Source organism: Catharus ustulatus, chromosome 17, assembly GCF_009819885.2.
Source record: "Catharus ustulatus isolate bCatUst1 chromosome 17, bCatUst1.pri.v2, whole genome shotgun sequence".
NCBI lineage: Eukaryota > Metazoa > Chordata > Aves > Passeriformes > Turdidae > Catharus > Catharus ustulatus.
This window is the reverse complement of record NC_046237.1, coordinates 14580816-14602278: the sequence shown is the minus strand read 5'-3', so window position 1 is coordinate 14602278 and position 21463 is coordinate 14580816. Positions and strand designations below refer to the sequence as shown.

General features: G+C 47.5%; 1 protein-coding gene across 4 annotated transcripts in view; it reads left to right on the top strand.

Moving 5' to 3' along the window:
* The first annotated feature begins 5347 nt into the window (after positions 1 to 5347).
* The window catches only part of NCOA6 (nuclear receptor coactivator 6), a 48018-nt gene continuing 31902 nt past the window's right edge, over positions 5348 to 21463 (top strand). For all 4 annotated transcript variants that reach the window (XR_004419631.1, XM_033075315.1, XM_033075314.1 and 1 more), the window contains exons 1-4: positions 5348 to 5390; positions 11938 to 12040; positions 19910 to 20059; positions 20151 to 20425. Coding sequence is in view for 3 of the 4 variants with exons in the window: in XM_033075315.1 (XP_032931206.1) it covers positions 20191 to 20425 (235 nt within the window). In the remaining variant the exon portion in view is untranslated. The remainder of the gene's footprint in view (positions 5391 to 11937; positions 12041 to 19909; positions 20060 to 20150; positions 20426 to 21463) is intronic.

Genomic DNA, 21463 nt, shown 5'->3' with positions numbered 1-21463 from the left:
CTGCTGGATCATGGCCTGCATTTCAAAAAATGAGAAAATTGAAAATAATTGGAAGATGAGAGATATGCCCCTAGGTTTTGACTAAGAGAAATAAAGGTATTCCAAATTATTTCCCCCCTTTTTTTTTCCTGTTTAAAAGCAGCATCAGTATAGCACAGTATATCCAACATGGACATCTTTAATTCTCTCACTGCCCTATGTCTCTAGTATTTAAGCCCGTCTGCTGTGATCTGATTAATTTAATATCTAATGAGTTTAAGATCTGATGAATTTAACATGAGATACCAAGAAATACCTGATATTTCACTCAGTACAAGTGAGATGGACATTGTGAAATAAGGAGCTGTATTGCAGTGATGTGTGCACGCAGAGTACCTGTGCTGATTTCAGCCTGGCCCTTGCAGACATCTGACAGCTCTGAAGCAGAATTTGTCCTGAAACTTTGTCACGGAAGTCTCAGTGAGGAGCTCAGAACACAAAATACAAAGGGGCTGAGAAAAACAGAAACAATTTTAGAAAGGAACTAAATAAACACAAAGAAAATAATACATTTTTAAATTATGCCTTTACTAAATGTGACAAATTGTAATCTGGAAGGTGGCCAGCTTGTTTCTGCCCTGGTTTGCAGTGCTGCCTGCCAGTGTGTGCTGGTTTCGCATGAGGATGAGCGGCAGCCAGGCTCTGCCACTGAGCATCATCAATTTATCCATGTTTCTCCCAGGGGCTGAACCTCTAGAGCACAGGTGACAAACTGCCTGGTGGCTTTGGGCACTGCTGCTCACCTGGGCACAGTGAGCAGCAGAGGGGGCAGGGCAGGAGGCAGCACTGCCCTCCTGCAGCGTAGGGATGAGGATGCTTTGGGGGTTGAGCTGTGCCGTTCTGTTCCCATCACTGTCCCCTGGATGCCCAGACCTGGAGAGGGGCTGGAGCCTGCCTTGCTCCCAGCACTCCGGGGGGGCAGGGGCTGCTGGGGTGGTCAGGGTGGTCAGTCACTGCTGGTATGGCTTGTCACAGGACAAGGGACCCCTGGGCACGGCTGTGGGACCTGCTGAAGAGCAGCCCTGGGCACAGCGCTTGTTCCTGCGCTCCCAGAGCGTATCCTTCCCCCGGGGAAGCGGGTGCTGCCGGGGGCAGGGGAGGGCAGAGAGCAGCCGCTGCTGCCACAGCGGGGTGATGACCAGCGTCCTGCAGCTCTGCCAGTGTCACCCTGAGGGGTCCCTCAGCTGGGGCAGCAAGTCTGAAAGTGGCACTGGGTGTCGGCCGGCCGGGTCACCCTCCGGGTACCCGCTGGAGACTCCGGCCAGATCATCTCAGAGCCTCCTTCCACTGCAGCCCAACTCGAGAGGGTTGATCCGGGAGATAAAGGGGAGTCAGGCCTCGGTAAACACTCTGAGAGGAAACTTGCATCTCTTTTATGAACATCAAATAGCGATTAGTAGAGTTTTGCAAAGAATCAGATGGAACAAGAAGATCTCCAGTAGAACCCAGGTGTTTTCAGCGGCTTCGAAAGTTCCTCCACCCCTCAGTGATGGAAATTGGCACCTAGCCAGGGGAAAGAAAGCTCTGACAGGCAGAGCTGGTTTCAGAGAGGCAAGGCACCATTAAGAATGAGGCACACTTGTGTGGAGGGCAGGTGGAGGAGGAGCACCAAAGCACTGACACATGCTGCCCTTGAAGGGCTCTCCAGTGGTCACAGCATTTTTAGGTGCAGATTGTCCTGGCAGAGCTGACCCTGGCTGCCCGTAGGGAGCATCCCGTGTTAAAACAGCTCCTGGGCAGCCATGGACCTTCACACACCAGGATAGTTCCTGGCACAGCCAGGACTCCCCATCCAGCAGGTTTCACCTTTCCATATCCTCAGAGTTGAAAAGGAGAGATTAACTCCTGTGTAACCTATAACACTGCCTTGCCCCCACATCTGTAGCCAATGGCCCACCTCTCTCTTTCTCACTACACAGTTTAAGAAAACACAAGCTCCAAAGTGATAGCGACTATAGATTCCCTTCCTTCTCTCCAAGTGAGCATTGTACCGGTGTTAGAGGAGAAATTATTTTGTTCTAATGTGCCTATTTGAAAGCAAATCAGTGGGAGATCCTGAGTCAGAACTACAATTTAATAAGAAAATTAAAATAAAATGCAGTAGTACAAAACCAGAGACAGAATACAACCTGACACCCTGTTGTCAAGGTGTTGGTAGCAGTCTGATTAAATGATGGCTGCAGTCCTCCTGGAGTGACAGATGTGGTTTGTGGTTCAGTTGAAGCAGTGCTCCTGTAGAAGGGTGCAGTTTTCCACTGGAGGTCCAGTGATGATGTAGAAGGGTCTGGTTTTCCTCTGGAATCTAGTGGGAAAAGGCTGTCTGTGGTGTTCCAAATCTCAGATTTTATCCAGATAGGAAACACTTGGCTCCCTGGCTGGAGCATCTCCCAATGGGATGATGTAATTTTATCAGTCATGCAGTGGCACTCAATGGCCATTAACAGAAGGTATCCCCCTGGAGGGAGGATCATTGTGGAAGAGATAAAGAACACTGCCCCACCTGGTTTTAACAGATGGTGATAGAATACATACTTCTGGTTACATCTTGCATTGCAACCTAAGATATCAAGTAATTTTTCTGAGTAATACCTGTTGTTTGAAAATACTGCCATATGAAAATGTGTGTAAATAAACCCACGATTTTGATTGATATCAAATTCATTTGTGCTCTGTCATGGACAATGAAGCAGCTCAAATACCTGCCTTTGCTGCAGAACAATAACACAGAATGATACCAGAGCACCTGCAGGGAAGGAGGGCTACCTGCAGCAAAGCTTCAGCATCCCAAACAAACTGAGGGTCTGCTCCTGGATGAATTCCACAAACAGAATAACAAAAAAAATCACAGAATGGTTTGGGTTGGAAGGGGCCTTAGAGTTTAACCGGTTCCAGCCCCTGCCCTGGGCTTCCACTATCTATCCACCTTCCACTATTCCAGGTTGCTCCAGGCACTGTCCAACATGGCCTTGGGCACTGCCAGGGATGAGGCAGCCACAGCTTCTCCTGTGTTGTTTGTACTGTACAGATACTGGCCAAGACCCAGGAATTCCCAGGCTGGGCAGTAAGCTCATCTCTGGAGATCAGTCTTCAGCACACTTCGCTGCAGGGGTATGGTGTGGCAGGTCTGGAGCTGCCCCATGTTTCTTCCCTCTCGTTCCTCCACATCACATTATTCACCAGTTCCAGTCTTTCCCAACAGTGGGCAGAAGCACCAGAAGCCATGGGAAACAGCATACTCTGTAGAGTGAAGTGGATGTACAGGCCTCAGGCTGCTAAGGAAGGGAGGGCTTAATTGCAAACTCCCTTTGAGATTAGGCACAGGGAAGTTGTCCGTGTGGGATGTCTCAAGCCAAGATCAGAAAGTCACAGCACTCGGATGGCTTGAGCAGATCTAGGTGGGACACCTCAGTATTGTGCTTCCAGAAAAGTTGGGCTCTGGAAAACGGCATTTGTCTAGTTCTTGTTTGCTGAGGGATTTGAGAGGTGCCTGGTAATAATGGGCATAATACAGATAAAACCAAGCCAGCCGAGAATGCTGAGGGACAATCTGGCATGACAAGCACAGCAAAAGGAGTGGGAAGTTTTTTGGAAGATTTTTGGAAGCACCACTCTGGTGTCTCTGTGCTGGGGGAATACCGTGGGGGAAAGACATGATGTCATTTGAGGAAGAAAGGTTAATTCTTGGTACCAAAGAAATTTTCTCTCAGCTTCCTTGTGTTTGCAGACAGTCCCAAAATCCAGGAGCAGGGCTAGGCAAAGTCTGGGAATCATCCCCACAAAGACAAATGGAAACTCCAAGAGGTGATCAGATGAATTGAGCATTCCTCATTCCTACCGCTGTGACTGATCCTCATCTCTTCTGACCTGACATCCCGGAGGGTCTCGGGGGCCTGTGGGACTTTGCCCTTGTCTCAGCACACCGGGATTGCTCCCCAGAGAGTGTGGAAGAAACAAAAAGGCACAAGCAGGACAATCTTTGAGTGAAGGATTCCTCACCCTCTGCCAGTGGGGAGCCTGAGAGCTGAGGAAGGCAGCAATCTGCCTGCAGCTCCGCACACGCTGACCCAATTTAACGCTCGAGACAAGTCCCAAGCTAACCATGACATTAATTCTTTTGTTTTGATGGGTTTTGTGGGATGCAGTTACACGTGGATTTATAGAAAGAGTTTTTCTCTATGTTGCAAGCTACAGTCCCCAATGAGATGTGAGTTTGTTGTATTTTAAAGGTTTTACAAAATAAAAAATAAAAATATTCCCTTTTTTATGTTGTTTATCCAGCGGTATTCTACATGAAGCTGAGGGTGGCTGTGAGGGCTGGCTCCAGCTGCACACACTCTCCTGAAACACCTCCTCAAAGGCACTGAACCTGCTCGACCTACTGAATCACACTTGCTTTTGTAGGAACAAAGTCATTCTTTTTCCCATAAAGGACCTTTAATCATGTGTCATTTCTTCCTCAGTGCCAGGCAAGAGCTTTCTGCCCACAGCAACTATGGACCGGAAACCAGACATTTTAGAAGTCTTGTATCAATAATTTCTCATATTAATAAAGAATGTAGGAAGAGACAAACCAATGGGCTGTGTGCCCTGTGAGGGTCCCTTCAGCTGTGGAGCCCCTGTGGGCTGAGGGGATATTTTAGGGATCTAGCATTGCCCCCTGGGGATTTTGAGCCCATGGGCCTGTTCATTAATCAAATTTATGGACTTTTTATTAAAATTCAGGATTGTGGCCTTTGCTGAGTCCACAGCAGGTCACTCCTTGGCCTCTTCTCCATCTCCCCACTGGTAAAACGAAAGTATAACTCAGTGATATTCAAAGAGTCTGAATCCTTTGGATGAAACGTTCTGAATTAAAATTCATCCGAATTAAAAACCTAATTTCCCGTAAATTTCCTATAAAGGCTTCAATTATTATTTATTCTTCAGCTTCATCTGGCAGATGCTTTGTCCCCATTCCAAGAAGCAGCCGCCACCGCGGGTGCCCTGGTGGGAGGGGGAGCGCAGCGGGAGTCGCAGAGGCCAGGGGTGCGGCGGGGCTGCCGTGTGGCGCCCGGGGCCGGGCTGCCTGTGCCCATGCTGTCCCGGGACAGTCCCGGGACTGTCCCGGGGCTGTCCCCGCGGCCTGGGCCGAGCTGTCCCCACGCCGTCCCCACGCCCTCCCCGCGCTGTCCCCGGGGCCGGCCCGGGGGTCGCGGCCCCCCCCCGCCCCCGCGCGCTCGGGCGCAGGCGCGCGCGGGTCACGTGCGCGGCGCAGGCGGCGGAGCGGCGCTGGAGTCTCGGGCCGCGCGCGACCCCCGCCCCGCGCGCCCCCGCGGCCCCGCGCGCGCCCCCGGCGGCGGCGGCGGGTCCAGGTGAGGGGAAGGCGGGGCGGGGGTCGGGACGCGGCGGCAGCGGCGGCGCTGGGGCAGGAGCGGCGGCGCTGGGGCGGGAGCGGCGGGGCCGGGGCGGCCCGGGCGGGGCTCAGGCCGAGCCCGCGGCGCGGGAGAAGGGGCGGCGGGGCCCGGCGGGGCGCGGAACGGTGCCGGGCGCGGGCCGCCCGCGGCGTTTCGTTGGTGTCGGCGGTGTCGGGGCTCTCGGCAGGAGCCTGTCAGCGTGCGGCGGAGCCGCGGCACCGGCGGAACCCGCCCGCGGCCTGTGGTCCCGCAGCGCCCGTCGCGGAGCCGACCCTGCCCGGCCCGCAGTCGGCCTCGGCCGCGCTCCCAGGCCGCGGCTCGGCCCGGCCTCGCCGGCCCGGGAAGAGCGAGCGCGGCCGGGCCGGCAGCGCTGTCAGGCTCGGGAGCTGCCCGCGGTCCGGCCGGTGTGTGTGAGTGAGCCCGGTCCCTCAGCCCTGACCTCATGCGGGCGGTGACGGCTTTGTGCCGTGTCAGCCGGGGCGCGTTGACGTTTCGCTTTTGTTCGAGTCCTCGGTGACTCTTAAACCAGTCGGAAAAAGGCTCTTCACTTGTCCCCTCCGTATAATTTCTGCGTTTGTCTAAATTTCAGCTACTTTAAAACCATCTCAGAAAGCCGTGTACTCTGATTCCTTCCCTCTGCTCTGGGGAATGGAAGGACAGAGCTCTTCTGTGGGTCTGCATCCTGGCAGCAGGTTGGAGCTTCATGAGCTTTGTCTCTCCATAACCGCACAGCCTCCTCGTAGACACATTTTTGCTCATTCCCCTCACTGGGAACTGTAGTAAAACCTTTCTCAGAGGATTTACTGTAGTAAAACCTCTCTTAGAAGAAAGATCATGCCTTTTGTTGGTTTTATAATTATTGTGTGTTGTTCTGACTGGTTCTTTAGCTAAGGCACCTTTCAGTATTTCCTGTATGTGAAAACAACCCCAAAGAACAAATATGACATTTTCCATAAAGGTTACTAAGTGTAACAACCACAACTTTTGGATTTGGCAGCTCTTTTCGAGTTACAGAAAATGGTCCTGGCTTTTCTATAAATCTTGTGGAGAGAGAAACAAAGATTTCAAGGCGTGTGTTCAGAATGGCCAGGTTTGGAGCCTGGGGACTGCTCACAGTGTCTGCAGCAGGGCTCTGACTGTTTGCTAGAGATTCTAGGTATCCACTGAGCCCTGTAGCTTCCTCTAAAAGTTACCCGGCTCCAGGAGGAAACTATCACAGTAACACTGTGTCCAGACCCCTGTGAGAAGATCAGACATAAGGGGCTACACGCAGACCTGACCTTCAGCAGAGAAATTACATCTCTTAGTATTTTAAACCCAAGGAAGGGTCTTCTCTTAGACGTTAGATTTGGGCTGGAAATCTCCCAGCACGCTCTCCAGCCATTCTCTCTGGAAGGCCTGTCCTTCCAGACAGAGGAAGGAATTGTTTGCAACAGGCTTCCAGGTGATGGAGTAATTTTACATTTTTCTAGTGAAAAAGTCGGTGGTTCTCTAACATAAAAAACAACTGTGTAGAGAAGCCAAAGAATTCCATGTCCTTGTACATCTGGAAGTGTTGCTGTTTCAAATTAGATATTTGAAAATACAGGTTGTGGAGGTAAATTCTGCCAAACGGCTCTTGTGTCACTCTTTGTGCTGCCTGAGTACGACAAAGGTTCCTGCCTTTGTGGGAGATGTTAAATGTTTCAACATGGTAACTAAACCTTAAATTGGCAGTATATTTTGATTTTTTAGTACAATAACGATTGCTTTCAGATGAAAGCTGGAGTTACAACCCAATTACACAAACTCACTAAGTTTAATAGATTTGCAGTGGCAAGGGGCTTGCTGCTGAAGGGGATGCAAGAGTTAATGTGGCTGTAACGATTTGCATTGAGAATGGTGAAATTTTATAGGTTGCTGGAGAACCTCTGAAGGGCAGAAGGCATGATGAGGGTGTCTTTCAAAATCCTGTGGTTTCTGTTGAGAAACACAAAGCTGTTGTGCAGGGATGGTGTGAGGGAGCAGGAGGCCTGCTGGCCTGTAAGGCACTGAGCAGCTGGGCTTGACCCTCGGTGCTGCAAAAACTGTGTTCAAGCGTAAGCTTTTGCCTTAATGCACAGCTGGAGCAGAAGGAATGAGAAAGAATGTGTAGTGCTTGGAAAAACTAAGGGCCAGCAGTGGAAGGAGAAATAACCCCAGATGATACTGAGCTGAGGCAGCAGGGAAGATGCTTCATCAGGTGAGGTGTTTTCCATCTCCAGGCGAGTCTCTCCATTTCCACCAGCTAGACAAGCGAGTCACCTTTGTTTTGCCAGAGCCGTGGATATTTTCTGTTTTGTCTTGACACAGACTCTGCTGTCCCCTCCAGAACAGGTCACTGATGTTTTTCAGCACGAGCCACCCACCAATTGCAGATAACTGAGTGTTTCAGCCATGGAGTCTGTGTGTTCCAGCAAGGAGAGGTGGAGGTTTAGCTCAAGACAATGAAGACAACTTAGATTGTCTTGTGTCCTGGCTAGTTAGAATGATGCTGTTGGTGTTTAAAGTTAATCTAAGTTTTGGATTATGTAGGATGGTAGTGGAAGTTTTCCAGAGGTCCCAGAGATGGTGATTTTTCTCAGTCAATCAAGAAATCATTTTCCATCCAGTGGAACAGCATCCCACCTGCACGCTGAATGGCGCATCAAAAATTGCTGATTTTATAATCGAAAATAGAAATAAGTATTGAATTGGTCATGTATATGTGAGAGCCCTGAGGCTTTAACTCAGTAAATAACCCTTCTTTATGCATTTGGGGAAGAAGAAAGGCAACCAGTGTGTGTCACTGTTGATTTGGGGTGAGGGCTGGAGACACATGTGGGACTCCACACTTGGAACTGAGACCAGTTGCCTGCTTCTCCAGCTGGCATGAGTGCCCTGAAGCATAGCCCTACACAGGACTTTGGATTGGATTTGTATGAAAATAGTAAAACACAAGAAATGACTGGTACCTTGTCTAAATTAATTTGTGCAAATTAATAATTTGGGACAGGAAGTTTCTTATGTTCAGTTGCATGTATGGCATCCCAAGCTTTAGGTCTGATGGATGAAAGGGCATCATCTAGTTATTCCACCAAAAGATGAATGCTACTGAATTCTCCAAGTCCTATGCAAATAAATTTAATTTAAAGTTTTTATTGTTTTGAAAATCAAATCACCTGCCAGGACCACACAGCTGGTGTGAGATTGTATTTCTCATTGTGTTTTCTGTGTGGTGCTCACAGAGACTGAGTTAAGCCTCTGGTCTGCACTTACAGAATCCGAGAATGGTTTGGATTGGGGGAAACCTTAGAGACAACCTCATTCCAACCCCTTTACATGCATGGCAAAGTGTTTCTTTGAAGGGTTTTTTTGGGAATGCTCTTCCCATCCCTGCAAGAATGCATTGCTCTCCAGTTCTGTTACATCCACATTTTATCAGAAGGTTCTAAGCTGATTACATGGTTCTTAATGGCAGCAGTGACAATAAATGACACTTGAAATTTGATTTTTTCAAAAGCCCAGAGAAACACAAAATAAGCTGCAAGTTTTTAATACAGTCAGGAGACTCTCAGAATAATCTTGATTTTAACCAAAGCTGTACCTACATCTGTTATGTGAAGATTAGTTTTTTGGTCAGGAAAAACAATCTCCTTGATACTGAGCATCTCCTATCAAAGAATTACTTCTAAGCTGGTTGTTTTATCTTCAATTTTTTCTTCATCCTTTATATAATTTCAAAATTCAAAAAGGAATAATATTGCAGAAGGTGCAATTTTCAGTGAGACCTTAGTTCAGTGCTGATGATCACATGAATTTCTGGGCTGATTATATTAGTGTTTAGGAAGCCCTGTGAGTATTTGGTGATAGTGGAGCACCTGTGGGTTGTGTCGGCCCGGAAAAGTCTGTTAGTGGTTAAATTCAGGTTTAAATTAAAAGTTTGTTGAAACACAGAGCACAGATTGCTACTTGTAAAGGTGATTTTCATAACTTCTGAAGACAAAATCAAACACAGTCAAGATGCTCCTAATTTTAAATAACATCTCATTTTGTTTACTGATTGCGTTGGAGGATCTTTGTGGAAAGTTATGTACTACAAAGCTCTGTCAGTATTCACAGTGTGTTTCTTCCAAATGAAAATATCCTTACCAGGGGAAATTAGTAACTCAGCTAATGGGAATTGGTTGACCAAATACTGTGCTGGATAGACTGCAGCATCCAAGAGGATTGCTGATTCCCATTTCCCTTGTGCCTGGCAGCTGCCTTGGTTTGTATCTTGGCTGCTGAAAGGGATAATTTCTATGTGGCTAACTTAGCTGCTTATTCTGAAGGTATCATCCTGCTTTTCAGAGCAGTCCCGAGCATCTCAGCAGTCGCATTCTGTTGGAATAAAGCCAAATGGCTCTGTTGAGGTGCATCCATTGTAGCTTGGCTTGAGTTGTGGGCTTTCAGCAAACTGCATGAAACTTTAATAAATTGATGTTTCATTAAACCTGCTGTCAGGCTACATCAGGATATCACTGCAAAGAGTCATGTGTGTTATAACAAGCTGTAATTTTCTCCTTGTCAAAAACATTTGGGTTTCAGTGTTTTATGCTTGAGGGCTATGGGAATACAGCAGACCAGTGTGAGGAGCAGTGGCCAGTCCTGTATGAGTGTGAGTGAACAAAGCCTGCCTTGCTGGAGACTAACTTGGTTTATTTTCTTTGTGTTTGGGAAACCATAAACTCTAAAAAAACCTCTTTCTGTAGCAGGAGCACTTCACAAGACTGTTTCTGTGATTTTGTGGGGTCTGCTAAGGTGTGTGCTCAGTGTCCAGGTCTGTCAGATAACTTACTGTAGTGAAAGTTGGAGTTAATGGACCAATGTTGATTGCTTATTTTCCTTAACCAAATTTGGTCTCACCCCATGTGCACAGTGGGAATGGAGACAGTAGCAGTTATTTTTTCTTCTTCTTGCCGTAGCCCAGGCTGACCATGCTCAGTTTCTCACTGGATCTTGCTAAGGCAGCCTGTCTTTCCTAGTCCTTCTTTGGAGCAGTTGGGTGTTGTGGTGAGGGACACTCAAAAGGGAGATCTGAAGTAACAAAACCCCTTTGGTTTCTTGCACCAAGGAGCTCAGAAAGTTTTTCTACCCTCACTTCCCCACCCTTTAGCCAACATCACCCTCACCCTGCTGGGCTAAGGCACAGGTGCTCAGCATGGGGACTGGCTGCTGCACCTTGGAGGCTTCCTTAAAAAAAAGCTTTTCCAAGGCCCAGCCTTTCCTGTGAAGCCTTGGCCTGGCTTTGGAGGTAACCAACCAGTTTGTCACAGGACTAAGCTTTAGGCTGTGGACCATCCTTTTATGAAAAGGGTGAAAAAGTAGAACTAATGCTATATCTGCTGTAGAATGTGAAAACCTTTTTTAGCTTATACAACAATTTCCTATTTCAGATTTTGATATTACTCCTCAGCCTGGTGTCTGGTCATGGTATTTAGGCAGGTGCATATAACTGGTCACTGCTTGTGATTAGTCATCAGGCCTTCAACTCAGTGCTATGCTTCCTGAGTTACTATTACTTAGAAATACAAGAAGACGAGAGTGAAAAGTTTTAGATGACCATTAAAAGTGCTGCAAAGTGTATACCGTGTGATTTAATGTAAAACCTATTTCCTTCCCTCTGAGTTGTTGGGTTGGTGCAAAGTGCACAGGCTACAGCACAATAGGGCTTTTAAAGCAATTTTGCTTTGTTGTCTAGATAGAAGACAACAAATCTCTGGTTTTTCTTTCTGAGCCTTCTTCCATTTTCTGCTTCCCCTGGTTGTTTTTGGGCAGTCCCCTTTCCCACTGGTGAACAGGCAAGCACATCAGCAGAAAATCTCCTGGAGAACCACCCCTGGGCTGTGCCTATAAATCCCGTTGATTCGAGGGGTGGTGTTTTGTTGTCCCGAATCCATTTAGCTTTACTGCTGTGTTTTTATGATCCCAAGAGCTGGTGTGCAGCTTGGTGAGCCTGTGACCAGGAGCAGTGGCTAGGAATGGATGCAGCTCTCCGTGTTGGCCGCCTGCAGCAACAATGTCTGTCTGAGGTGGTCCTGTGGGCTCGGAACATGCTTCTGGAATGAGCTTAATCTGAGCTGGTTTAGGCGCCTAAGGATGAGCTGAGTGACCTCCTGGCTGTGCCAGTTTTTCTGTTCTGAAGATTAGTTTAATCTAGATGAGTTTGTCCTAAAACTTAAATAAATACATTATTCTAGATAAAACTTGGCCTGTTTAGAAGACTAGAATGTAATTTCCAGCTAAAGGAGGTATTCCCTTTTCTGCCCATAATAAAGGTTGATTTTTCAAGCTCCTCAGGTTTTGCTGTTTGAATCTGAATATAGTAACATGGTTTTTACATTGCTGAGGAGAGTGTTTGACTGGGTGCAAAACTGCATATTAAAAAAGGAGATATTCACCAGTATGTTCAGTATTTCTGTTATTTCGAATCATTGTCTGATGAAATGTGATGATTTTCTTTCAGGATTCCATATTTAGGAGTTGCTGTTTAACCATGTTTGCCAGTCTGGAATTACCTGAAGTTCTGTCGCACACCCCAAAATACTGAAGTTGTGAAATTTGTTTTGGTAGGTAAAATAAGCATATGATGCATGCAAATATCTCGTTTTTCTACATTGTCCCCCTGCCTGTCCTCACTGCTGTATGTGCTTGGAGGACTGGGCTGGCTCCAGAGCTGGCTTTCAACTCGCTCATACAGGGTTAGGGGGATTTGCCATCAGGTCTGTGGCTACTCCTCCCAAGGAGAATAGTTGGGATGCTTTAGTGGTGTCATTCATCTAACGTCAAAATTACTGGAACCCTGGCTAAGTTGCTTTAGAGGAAATTTTAGTACATATTCAAGTTTTTTTTTAGGTATTCTTTCATATTATAACAGTGATTCTTAGCATTATTTAATCTCCTTGTGTTACATTGTTATATGACGCTTGCCTAGAATTTGTTTGAAAGTTTTGTTGGGTTTTTGTTTTGTGTGTGTTTGTTTGTTTGTTTTGGGTTGGTTTGTTTCGTTTTTTCCCAAAACCATTATATTATTTTTATCTGTGTATCATAGAATGGATGTGGGTGTCTAGGTTTATTCATTGATCAGGTTTAACAAGCTCCAAGATCACTATGCTGGGCAACAAAAGAAACAGTTTTAGGAGGCTAATACACTGCTAACAATCTCCAGTAGAGACAGTGTTATGGTCAGTCTTTCTGGGGTTTGTAGGTGTTACACTTCAGCCTGTGTGAATGTGTGCAAAAGAAAGCCATCCTCTCAGCAGTATTCTGGCAATGTGGAACCTCTTCTGCTCCATCATGAAAATCTCTAGGTATTTTTCTCACTGGCCCCTAAAACAAAAGAATCAGAAAACATTAAAGTATATTATCCAAGGCATCCTTTATTCCTGATGTTTTTTCTATTAAGTTGCTTGAAAACCATTTTTCAGTGACAGCGAATGCAATTTAAATCCTTTAGAAATTACATTGCTACTGCTACCCAAGACTTTTCCTTCTTACTCTCAGTTCTGGTTTCCCCAAGGGATTTGACTGTAACCTCATGTCTTTCTCTTGCCTGTTGCAACTTTAACAAATGGTCAGTGTGAGGATGAGGACCCTGCTTAGTGCCAACTTGTGCCATCTGCTAGGGAAGGGCATCCATCCATCCTTCCTTCTGCTTTCATCCTTCCCAATCTTTAGTGTAATTTGGAAGAGTACAGTAATTTCACAACCATAAGGCACACCGGACTATAAGGTGCACCCCTCCGGAGTCGGCAAAATTCGCAACTTTGTAGATCATATAAGGCACACCGGACTATAAGGTGCACTTTTTTTTTGCAGTGAGGCTCCACCCCCAGCTCACCCCGTGCGATTGTTGGCCGAGGCCCCGCCCCAACCCGGCAGCCATTGACCCCCCGGGCCCGCCTCCACCCGGCAGGGGCAGTGCCACAAGCCACCAGGCGCCCCTGGACCCGGCAGCCATGGGCCCCCGGGACTGCCTGGACCCGGGAAGGGGGGTGCCGCGGGCCCCCTGGCCCGCCTTTACCCGGCAGCCATGGGCCCCCTGGCCCCCCTCCACCTGGCAGGGGCGGTGCCGCGGGCCTCCGGGCCCGCCCCCAACCAGCTGCCGTGGCACTTTCCGGTTTCCCCCACGACTCACAGCTCACACTTCCGGTTTGGCAAATTTCGCAACTTTGTCCATCAGATAAGGCGCACCGGACTATAAGGCACACTTCTGGGTTTGAGAGAAAATTTTAGTCAAAAGGATGTGCCTTATAGTCGTGAAATTACTGTACTTGTTTAGCTGTAGAGCATGATTTTAGTACTTTTTATTTGTCTTGGGAGGGTGCAGGTTCTGGTGTGACATCAGTTGAACAAGTGTTTATTTTGAATACATTAAAAACCTTGTAAACCAATAGACTGTAGCAGAAAACCTGGGACAGGTGGCCAGTCAAAGCCTTGGTTTGGGTTGTGTGCTCTGTGTAGTGCAATAGGTGGGCAAGATATTTCAAGTTCTATTTAAGAGACAAATTGACATAAGTTGGGATCAGTTTAGTGAACCTTGGGGCAAAAATACCAAAATATCAGTTGGATCTTTTTTCCTTTGTGTTGTTTTTTCACTCCAGAGCCCAGCACTTCCAGGTACTCCAGAGCCTGCTAGCTTTCCCATGTTCAGCTGCTCCCTAGTTAGTGACAACTGGCTGTTTCAGATTTTGCTTTAATGCCATTTTTCCTGGGGTCTGGAAGGGATTTTCCAAGCCTTGCCCAAACACGTAGTGCTGGGTTTGTTGTGCAGGCTGCCTGTCAGGCTGCTGGTGGGGACAGCACAGGGCACAACAAAATGCCTCAGGGCCCCTGGTGGTGTGTGTGTGACCCAGCTGTCCATCAGCCCATGCCTCAACTGTGGCATCCTCTATCACATGGGAATTCTTCTTCTGAAGAGTCTGTGTTTTGCACATTTAGTGGGTCAGTTGTTTTATCCATAAGCTGAGTGTTCCTGGAGCTCCTGACTCCAGCAGCCCTGGGTGTGCCCTGTATCCTTCGGGTTGGACACTCTGGTCTTTGTGGGCCAAGCTCTTCCACCCCCTGTCCCTGTGGAACAATGCAGGGGCATTTTGGCCATTTGTCTGTTATTTGGCTGTTTATCCCCACCTCTCTTGCTTCAGTTAGGTATTTTTAATAATTAGACTGTACTAAGATCAGCTTTATGTAATAAAGAGGCGTAACACTGGTTTTGCTACTGTAGCCAGTTCCAGGCCAGGTTTGAGGGTAAATGGTTGCCGCATGGTAGCTCTTGCTCTGAGTTTACAGAAACAATTGTATAATGGGAAATACTAATTTGGAAATTCTAAAGGAGCAGGGACAGGAAGGAGGCCATGTGTGTTTTTTGAAGGATGATGGTCAGAGACCTTCCTGTGCTGCCAAGTGAGCATGGGTGCTTGAGTTCCCAAAGTGTGCTGTGGTTGTGCAGATCAGTTCAGGTGGGGTTCTTATCAGAGACCCTCCATAACCTGCTGGGAGTTCTGGTTTACGTGGGTTATTGAATGAGCAGTGTTTTACCTGTGTGTGCTTATGCCAAAGGCTTTTTATGTTTGTGTGGAAAGAGTGTTGAGGGAAGGTACCTGCTAATTATGGTGAAGTACTTACTCAGGATTTATGGAAGCCAGCCCTAAAACTATGAGATTACAGAAGTTGTCAGGATGCTGTGCAGCTGGAATTAATTTGCTCTGACATGGATGGTGTGCTGTTGAATACCTGAAAAGGAAAATATTGCAAATCATCACTTTCTCGTTTTGTGCTTGAGATAAATGATACCTGAGTACAGGGACAGACTAAATTTCATGTGTTTGACAGGGGAGGAGTGCAGATGAATCTAGCAGAGATCTTTGAGGAGCATGATGTAAAGAAAAAATGCAAAGGGAGCTGTAACTATATGTGCTGATCTGGGAGGTAAAATGTAAAGCTTTGTCTTGGTTTGCTTCCTTCACTCACAATATCTCTGTGGTCCTGTGATTCTCTGAGTCAAGTGAAACAAGGCCTGTAGTCCTTTGGGATTTAGAAAACTCAATTTTTATAGTGCTTACCAAAATTTTTATAGTGTTCAACAAATCCTGTCAGATTTTAGCACATTCAGATGAGGTTGATGAAATTTGGTCTAAGCTGCAGCATTTTTATGAATTGTTTAAAAACCATGATATAAACAATCTAGGGGTCTTCTGTTTTTCACAGGGAAGATGGAGGCTTCAGGCACCTCCATTAAAAATGAAAGTTTTGAAATATTTGTGTTCTTGTAGATAAATTCCTATTTCTTTGGTGTTAGGGATTGTCAGGTGTACTTGTGTTTCTTGCTGCAGGTGAAACACCCCATCACCTCCAAGTAACTGTACCTTTTCAACATGTAGGAGCCTCTATTTTGAGCTGGGATTTCCCTCCTTAAAAAATTTACAGTAGTTTCACGAATACAAGCCGCACGGAGTATAAGCCGCACTTCCGGTGCGTTGACAATGTTGCTGTCCTTGTCAATAAATAAGCCGCACCCCGAATATTAGCCGCACTTTCGTTCGTAGCGAGAATCTGTGCGCAGCTTTCACAAATTTGCCAATTAGTAACAGGATCGCGGCATAGCGGGGTTTACTGGCTCAGGGCGGGGCCAGGCAGGCTTGGCCCGCTCATGGTTGCCGACAGGGGCAGATGGCCCAGCTTGGCGCTACGGCTCGGCGGGGCCGGCCGGGCGGTGCTGCTGCTGCCGCCGCCTCCAGGCTCCCTGCTCCCATCTGCACTGCCGCTGCCGCGTTTGCTCGCCCTGCGGGCGGTGCTGCTGCCACCACCGCTGGGCTCCCTGGCTCCCCGCTCCCGTCTGCACCGCCGCTGCCGCGTTTGCTCGCCCTGGCCGGCACTGCTGGCCCCGGTTCTCCTGGGCTCCAGTGGACTGCTAGCCCTGCTTCTACCGGGCTTCTCCCCGCCGCCGGGCAGCTCCGCCCGCCAGGCTTCCTGCTTCTGCTATCCTCCCCTATGCAGTCTGGCTCCCGTGCACTGCCAGCCCTGCTTCTGCCGGGCTTATCCCTGCCACCGGGGTTCCTGCTTCTGCTATCCTCCCCCATGCAGTTTGGCTCCCGTGCACTGCCAGCCCTGCTTCTGCTGGGCTCCCCTGCCGCCAGGCAGCCCTGCCCACTGGGCTTCCTGCTTCTGCTATCCTCCCCTATGCAGTCTGGCTCCCGTGCACTGCCAGCCCTGCTTCTGCCGGGCTCCCCCGCCCTGCTGGCCCGGGCTCTGCCGCCCCCCCTGCCCCGCCCTGCTGGCTCAGGCTCAGCCGCTCGTCCCCCGCACTGCTGGCCCCGCCTCTGCCAGGCTTTCCCGCCTCTGCCGGGGCCGGCCGGGCTCCAGCTTGGCTTGGGGCTGCCGCGGGCTCTCACTTCCGTGTTGGCAGCTTTTAGAATATTGTTCATATATTAGCCGCCCCCAAATATTGGCCGCACTTCCGGGTTTCCACCAAAATTTTTATCAAATTGGTGCGGCTTGTATTCGTGAAATTACTGTACTCACCATTTTCTGACAAATAATGTTCTATGCAATTTTCCTCAAAATACAGTGCTTATATTTCACGGATGTTTGCCTCATTCCTTGCACAGAATGACTGTGTTTGGTCATTAAAAAGGCCATTTGTGTAGGAATCTCAGCTCCTCTCTCCCTGAAGTCAGTAGATGTGGAATGAAAGATGTAGGAATGCAGAAGGAGAAAGATTGCTCTCCTTGTTAGTGTAAGCGAGCTTGGGTAAGGAAGTTACAGTAATTTCATGAATACAAGCCGCACCAATTTGACCAAAATTTTGGTGGAAACCCGGAAGTGCGGCCAATATTCCGGGGCGGCTAATACATTGACAAAATTCTAAAAGCTGCCAACACGGAAGTGAGAGCCCGCGGCAGCCCCAAGCCAAACTGGAGCCCGGCCGGCCCCGGCTGAGGTGGGAAAGCCTGGCAGAGGCGGGGCCAGCAGTGTGGGGAGCGGGCGGCAGAGCCTGAGCCAGCAGGGCGGGGCAGGGGGGGCGGCAGAGCCTGAGCCAGCAGGGCGGGGGAGCCCGGGAGAACTGGGGCTAGCAGTGCAGGGGAGCATGGCAGAAGCAGGAAGGCCGACGGGTGGGGCTGCCTGGCAGCGGGGGAAGCCCAGCAGAATCGGGGCCAGCAGCGTGGGGGAGCCTGGCGGTGCGGGGGCCTGCAGTGCCGGCCAGGGCGAGGAAACGCGGCGGTGGTGCAGACGGGAGGGGGCGGCCGGCGAGCCCGGCGGCGGGGCTAGGGAACGCGGCAGCGGGGCGGTGCTGACGGGAGAGGGGGGCCAGCGAGCCCGGCGGCGGCGGCAGTACCACCCGGCCAGCCCCGCCGAGGCGTGGCGCTGAGCTGGGCCACCCGGCCCCGTCGGCCACCATGAGCGGGCCGAGCCTTCCTGGCCCCGCCCCGAGCCAGTAAAGCCCGCTATGCCGCGATCCTGTTACTAATTGGCCAATTTGTGAAAGCTGCGCACGGATTCTCGCTACGAACGAAAGTGCGGCTAATATTCGGGGTGCGGCTTATCTATTGACAAAGACAGCAACATTGTCGAGGCACCGGGGGTGCGGCTTATAATCCGTGCGGCTTGTATTCGTGAAACTACTGTACCTGTCCAATAAATTGTATGAAAATCAGTTAAAACATCTTTTCACAGACTCCTATTAATTGTGATTCTCATAATCTGGGCACCTGACATGAAACTGAGAAGTTAGCCTTAATGGAGGTGCCAAACACTCAGAGCAGTAATTTAGATACAAAACCAAGCAGCCAGGTGGATTGGTGGGGGGAGATTTACAGTAATTTCACAACTATAAAGCACACCGGACTATAAGGCGAACCTCCAGGAGTCAACAAATTTCACAACTTTGTACATTACATAAGGCGCACCAGACTATAACGCGCACTTCCGGGTTCAGACCAAAATTTTAGTCAAAAGGGTACACCTTATAGTCATGAAATTACTGTAATTGTCTCTGTGCTTACCTGGTATTGAATTTTAAAAATTTATTTCTCTATTGCCCATCTTTAAAGTTTCCATGGGAATAATAAGTGTATGAAAGCACTATGGAAACAGATCAGTACCTGTGAAACATTGAACTTATTTTCTGATGCAGGACTGCAGAAGAGCTTGTGAGACAAAATTTGCTTGGTTTTTTAGTCAGAGAAATCTCTGAGGATGTAGGCTGGTGCTGTGGGGTGAGAGAGAAACTCCATGTAAACAGCAGATTATTCCTTACTGCTGTTGGATTGCCTCGTGTGGGGTAGGGTTGCAAGGGAGAAAAAAACTCAGTATTTTGTAAATCTAGTGAGTGTATGTATAGAGATCTGACCCAAAGCTGAGGAGAGTTTGTGACTTCCAAGTCCCCTATTTTTCCTTTGTAATATTGTTCCTTCAGCAGCCTTGTGTGAGTGTGCAAACAGTGCAGAGCCAAATCTGTGTTTGTCTAAGATTGTTAGATTTTTTTTTTTATTAGAAGAGGCTGCTTTCTGGCCAGGATATGCAGCTCACCTTTAATCTCAAAGCTGTGGTTTTAAATTGTGTTGGGAACTTGAATCTCTGCCCAATCTCTATCCTGTTCATGGGTATGTTCTCCTGAGCTAAGCAATCTGGGCGGGCTGTGCCAAATACCCACAACTTTGGAGTTATGAGGTCTTGACAGTCCTGGCTGGTGAATGGATTTGATTTTGACAGTGGTGGTCAGAAGCAGACCTCCTTTTGGCTGTTTGTACAGACGGTTTGAACCTTTTAGCAGTATTTGCAAAATGCTGAGTGTTAGAGCAGCACCTGGAAAGTCTAGTGCCATTGCCCTTGAGATGGAGTGGGAAAATGTGTATGTAAACATTATTCACTGTAAATTTGGGGATAATTTTATCACAGATTGTACTTCTGTAACAGCTTAGATTAATGTCATAATGTCAAAGTTTATTGCAAAGCTTAGGCATTTTATTAAGCAAAATCCATCAGGTGTGGGACTTATTGGATTCATTCTTACCTGAGCGTGATGTGGAGGCATGATGAGAGTTGTGGGCTGTGACAGGGAGAGCAGATTTCAGGTTGTTAAGTTCATAAGAAGCTGAAAACACCCGAATCTTTACAGACTTTAGGAAAGTAGGCATAGTATACCTGAGATTAAATGTGAGTAAAATATTTGTCAAATGCTACATTTCTCCTGGTAAAAATATGCTGTGGCTTTCCTACTTCTTTGGATCTGTTTCATTTGCAGTCTCTAAAACTAAATTTGGTGGTTCTTCCTATCATTCTATAATTCAGCTGTTGCTGTGAGTTTTAGTCTCCTGACAGGCACTGCAGCATTGGCACCAGGTTCTTGCTTGTCCCCTCTACACTACAGAAATGAATACAATTCATTTTACTCTGATTTTTTTACTCTTTACTTTCCTTTTTATCTGTGTGTCTTTTAGATCAATTGAAATACTTCTCAAGTCACCTGCAACGTGATTCTGCCAGGAACCTTCTGTTTGTCCTCGTGGAGAAACAGCTTGGACACTGCCATGGCCACCATTGTCAGCCTCACACAGTTGGTCTCACAGGGCCCAACACTGAGTCATCAGGCAGGTTTTTCTGTCAATGACCAAATGAAACTGTTAATGTCCTTACACAATTATTATTGTATGTATTGTAATTCTCTTTTTCCTTTTCAAGCATCACCTTGACATCTGACAGGCTCCCATTGTTGGAAACAATGGTTTTGGATGATCTACCCAACTTAAAAGATACATATGCCTCCTTGTACTCCTCAGCTATGGAAGACTTAGAGGTGGATTTTGATTCAGGACTGGAGGAAGATGAACTGAAACAGGAGGCTGCTCCTGGGGATTCCACGATCTTTGTAGCTTTTAAAGGAAATATAAGTGACAGAGACTTTGAGCAGAAGCTGGATACCATACTGGAGAATGTGCCTAGCCTTTTACACATGGGTAATGTACCTTCTTGTCACCTTCCAGCTGTCCTTAGAATGCTTATTTAGGTAGTCGGGGTAGTTGCACAAAAAATACATTATATTGGGTTTGAGGTACTTAGTTTGTAATGGTATTTGTTGGGGTTGTTCTTAGTGAATTTGCAAGTTATTGTTCTCAGCAATGCAGCTGTCTTGTCTGCAGTTGTTTTGTTGTTTGAAACTGATTTATTTAGCAATTTCATTCATTTCTCTTCTGTTTCCACGTTTTACCTTGTTTTATTCTCTTTCATGTCCCTCTTAGTGCACATGGCTGTGTTATACGAAAGTGAAACCAGGTTGTTCACACAGGAGATGCGTTTTACTGCCCAAACTATCCAATTTAAACTACCGCAGATCATCTGAGAATGGGTTCACTTTACAATACCTGTGACATTACTGTCCTTTTCTGGCCTACTCTACCTGATTGATTGACTGGTGTTGGGGAATGGGTAATGCTCTGACATACCCCCGAATGCTCACCCAGCTCTGGGAACAATTCCATGGCAAGGCAGTGATAACAGGCTTTTTGAGACATCTTTTACCAACATGTTTAGATCTGGAAAAAGACATTTGTCCCCTGTCTGAGCATGTTGCAAAAGGTCCTATGCTGATTACTGATGGCTGCTCAGGTAACCTTGATTTCTTCAACAAGTGTCAAAAAATGTCAAACACCTTTTCAGGAAAATAACACATTACTTCTCAATAACCAAACTGAATTTCTTTGTCATTTTATTCCTTTCATTCAGTTTTGTCCGTGTAGTCAGTTGGCATCAGTTTGTTGGGTTCTTGCTATTGTTGCTTAGAGAGATAAAAAAGCTGAGATAAGACAAAAATACTGTGAAGAAATACCAGTTTTGAGCTGTATCTTACAAACAGTTGGAAGGAGATGTAAACTAACAGACCATTACTGATGTGAAGGGTTGTGTGTAACACCACAGTTTAATTGTGTAGTGTCTGATGTGAAATAAATTCAGTTTGTAACTGCATGTAGTTGTCTTTGTTATATAGAGGCATCTGC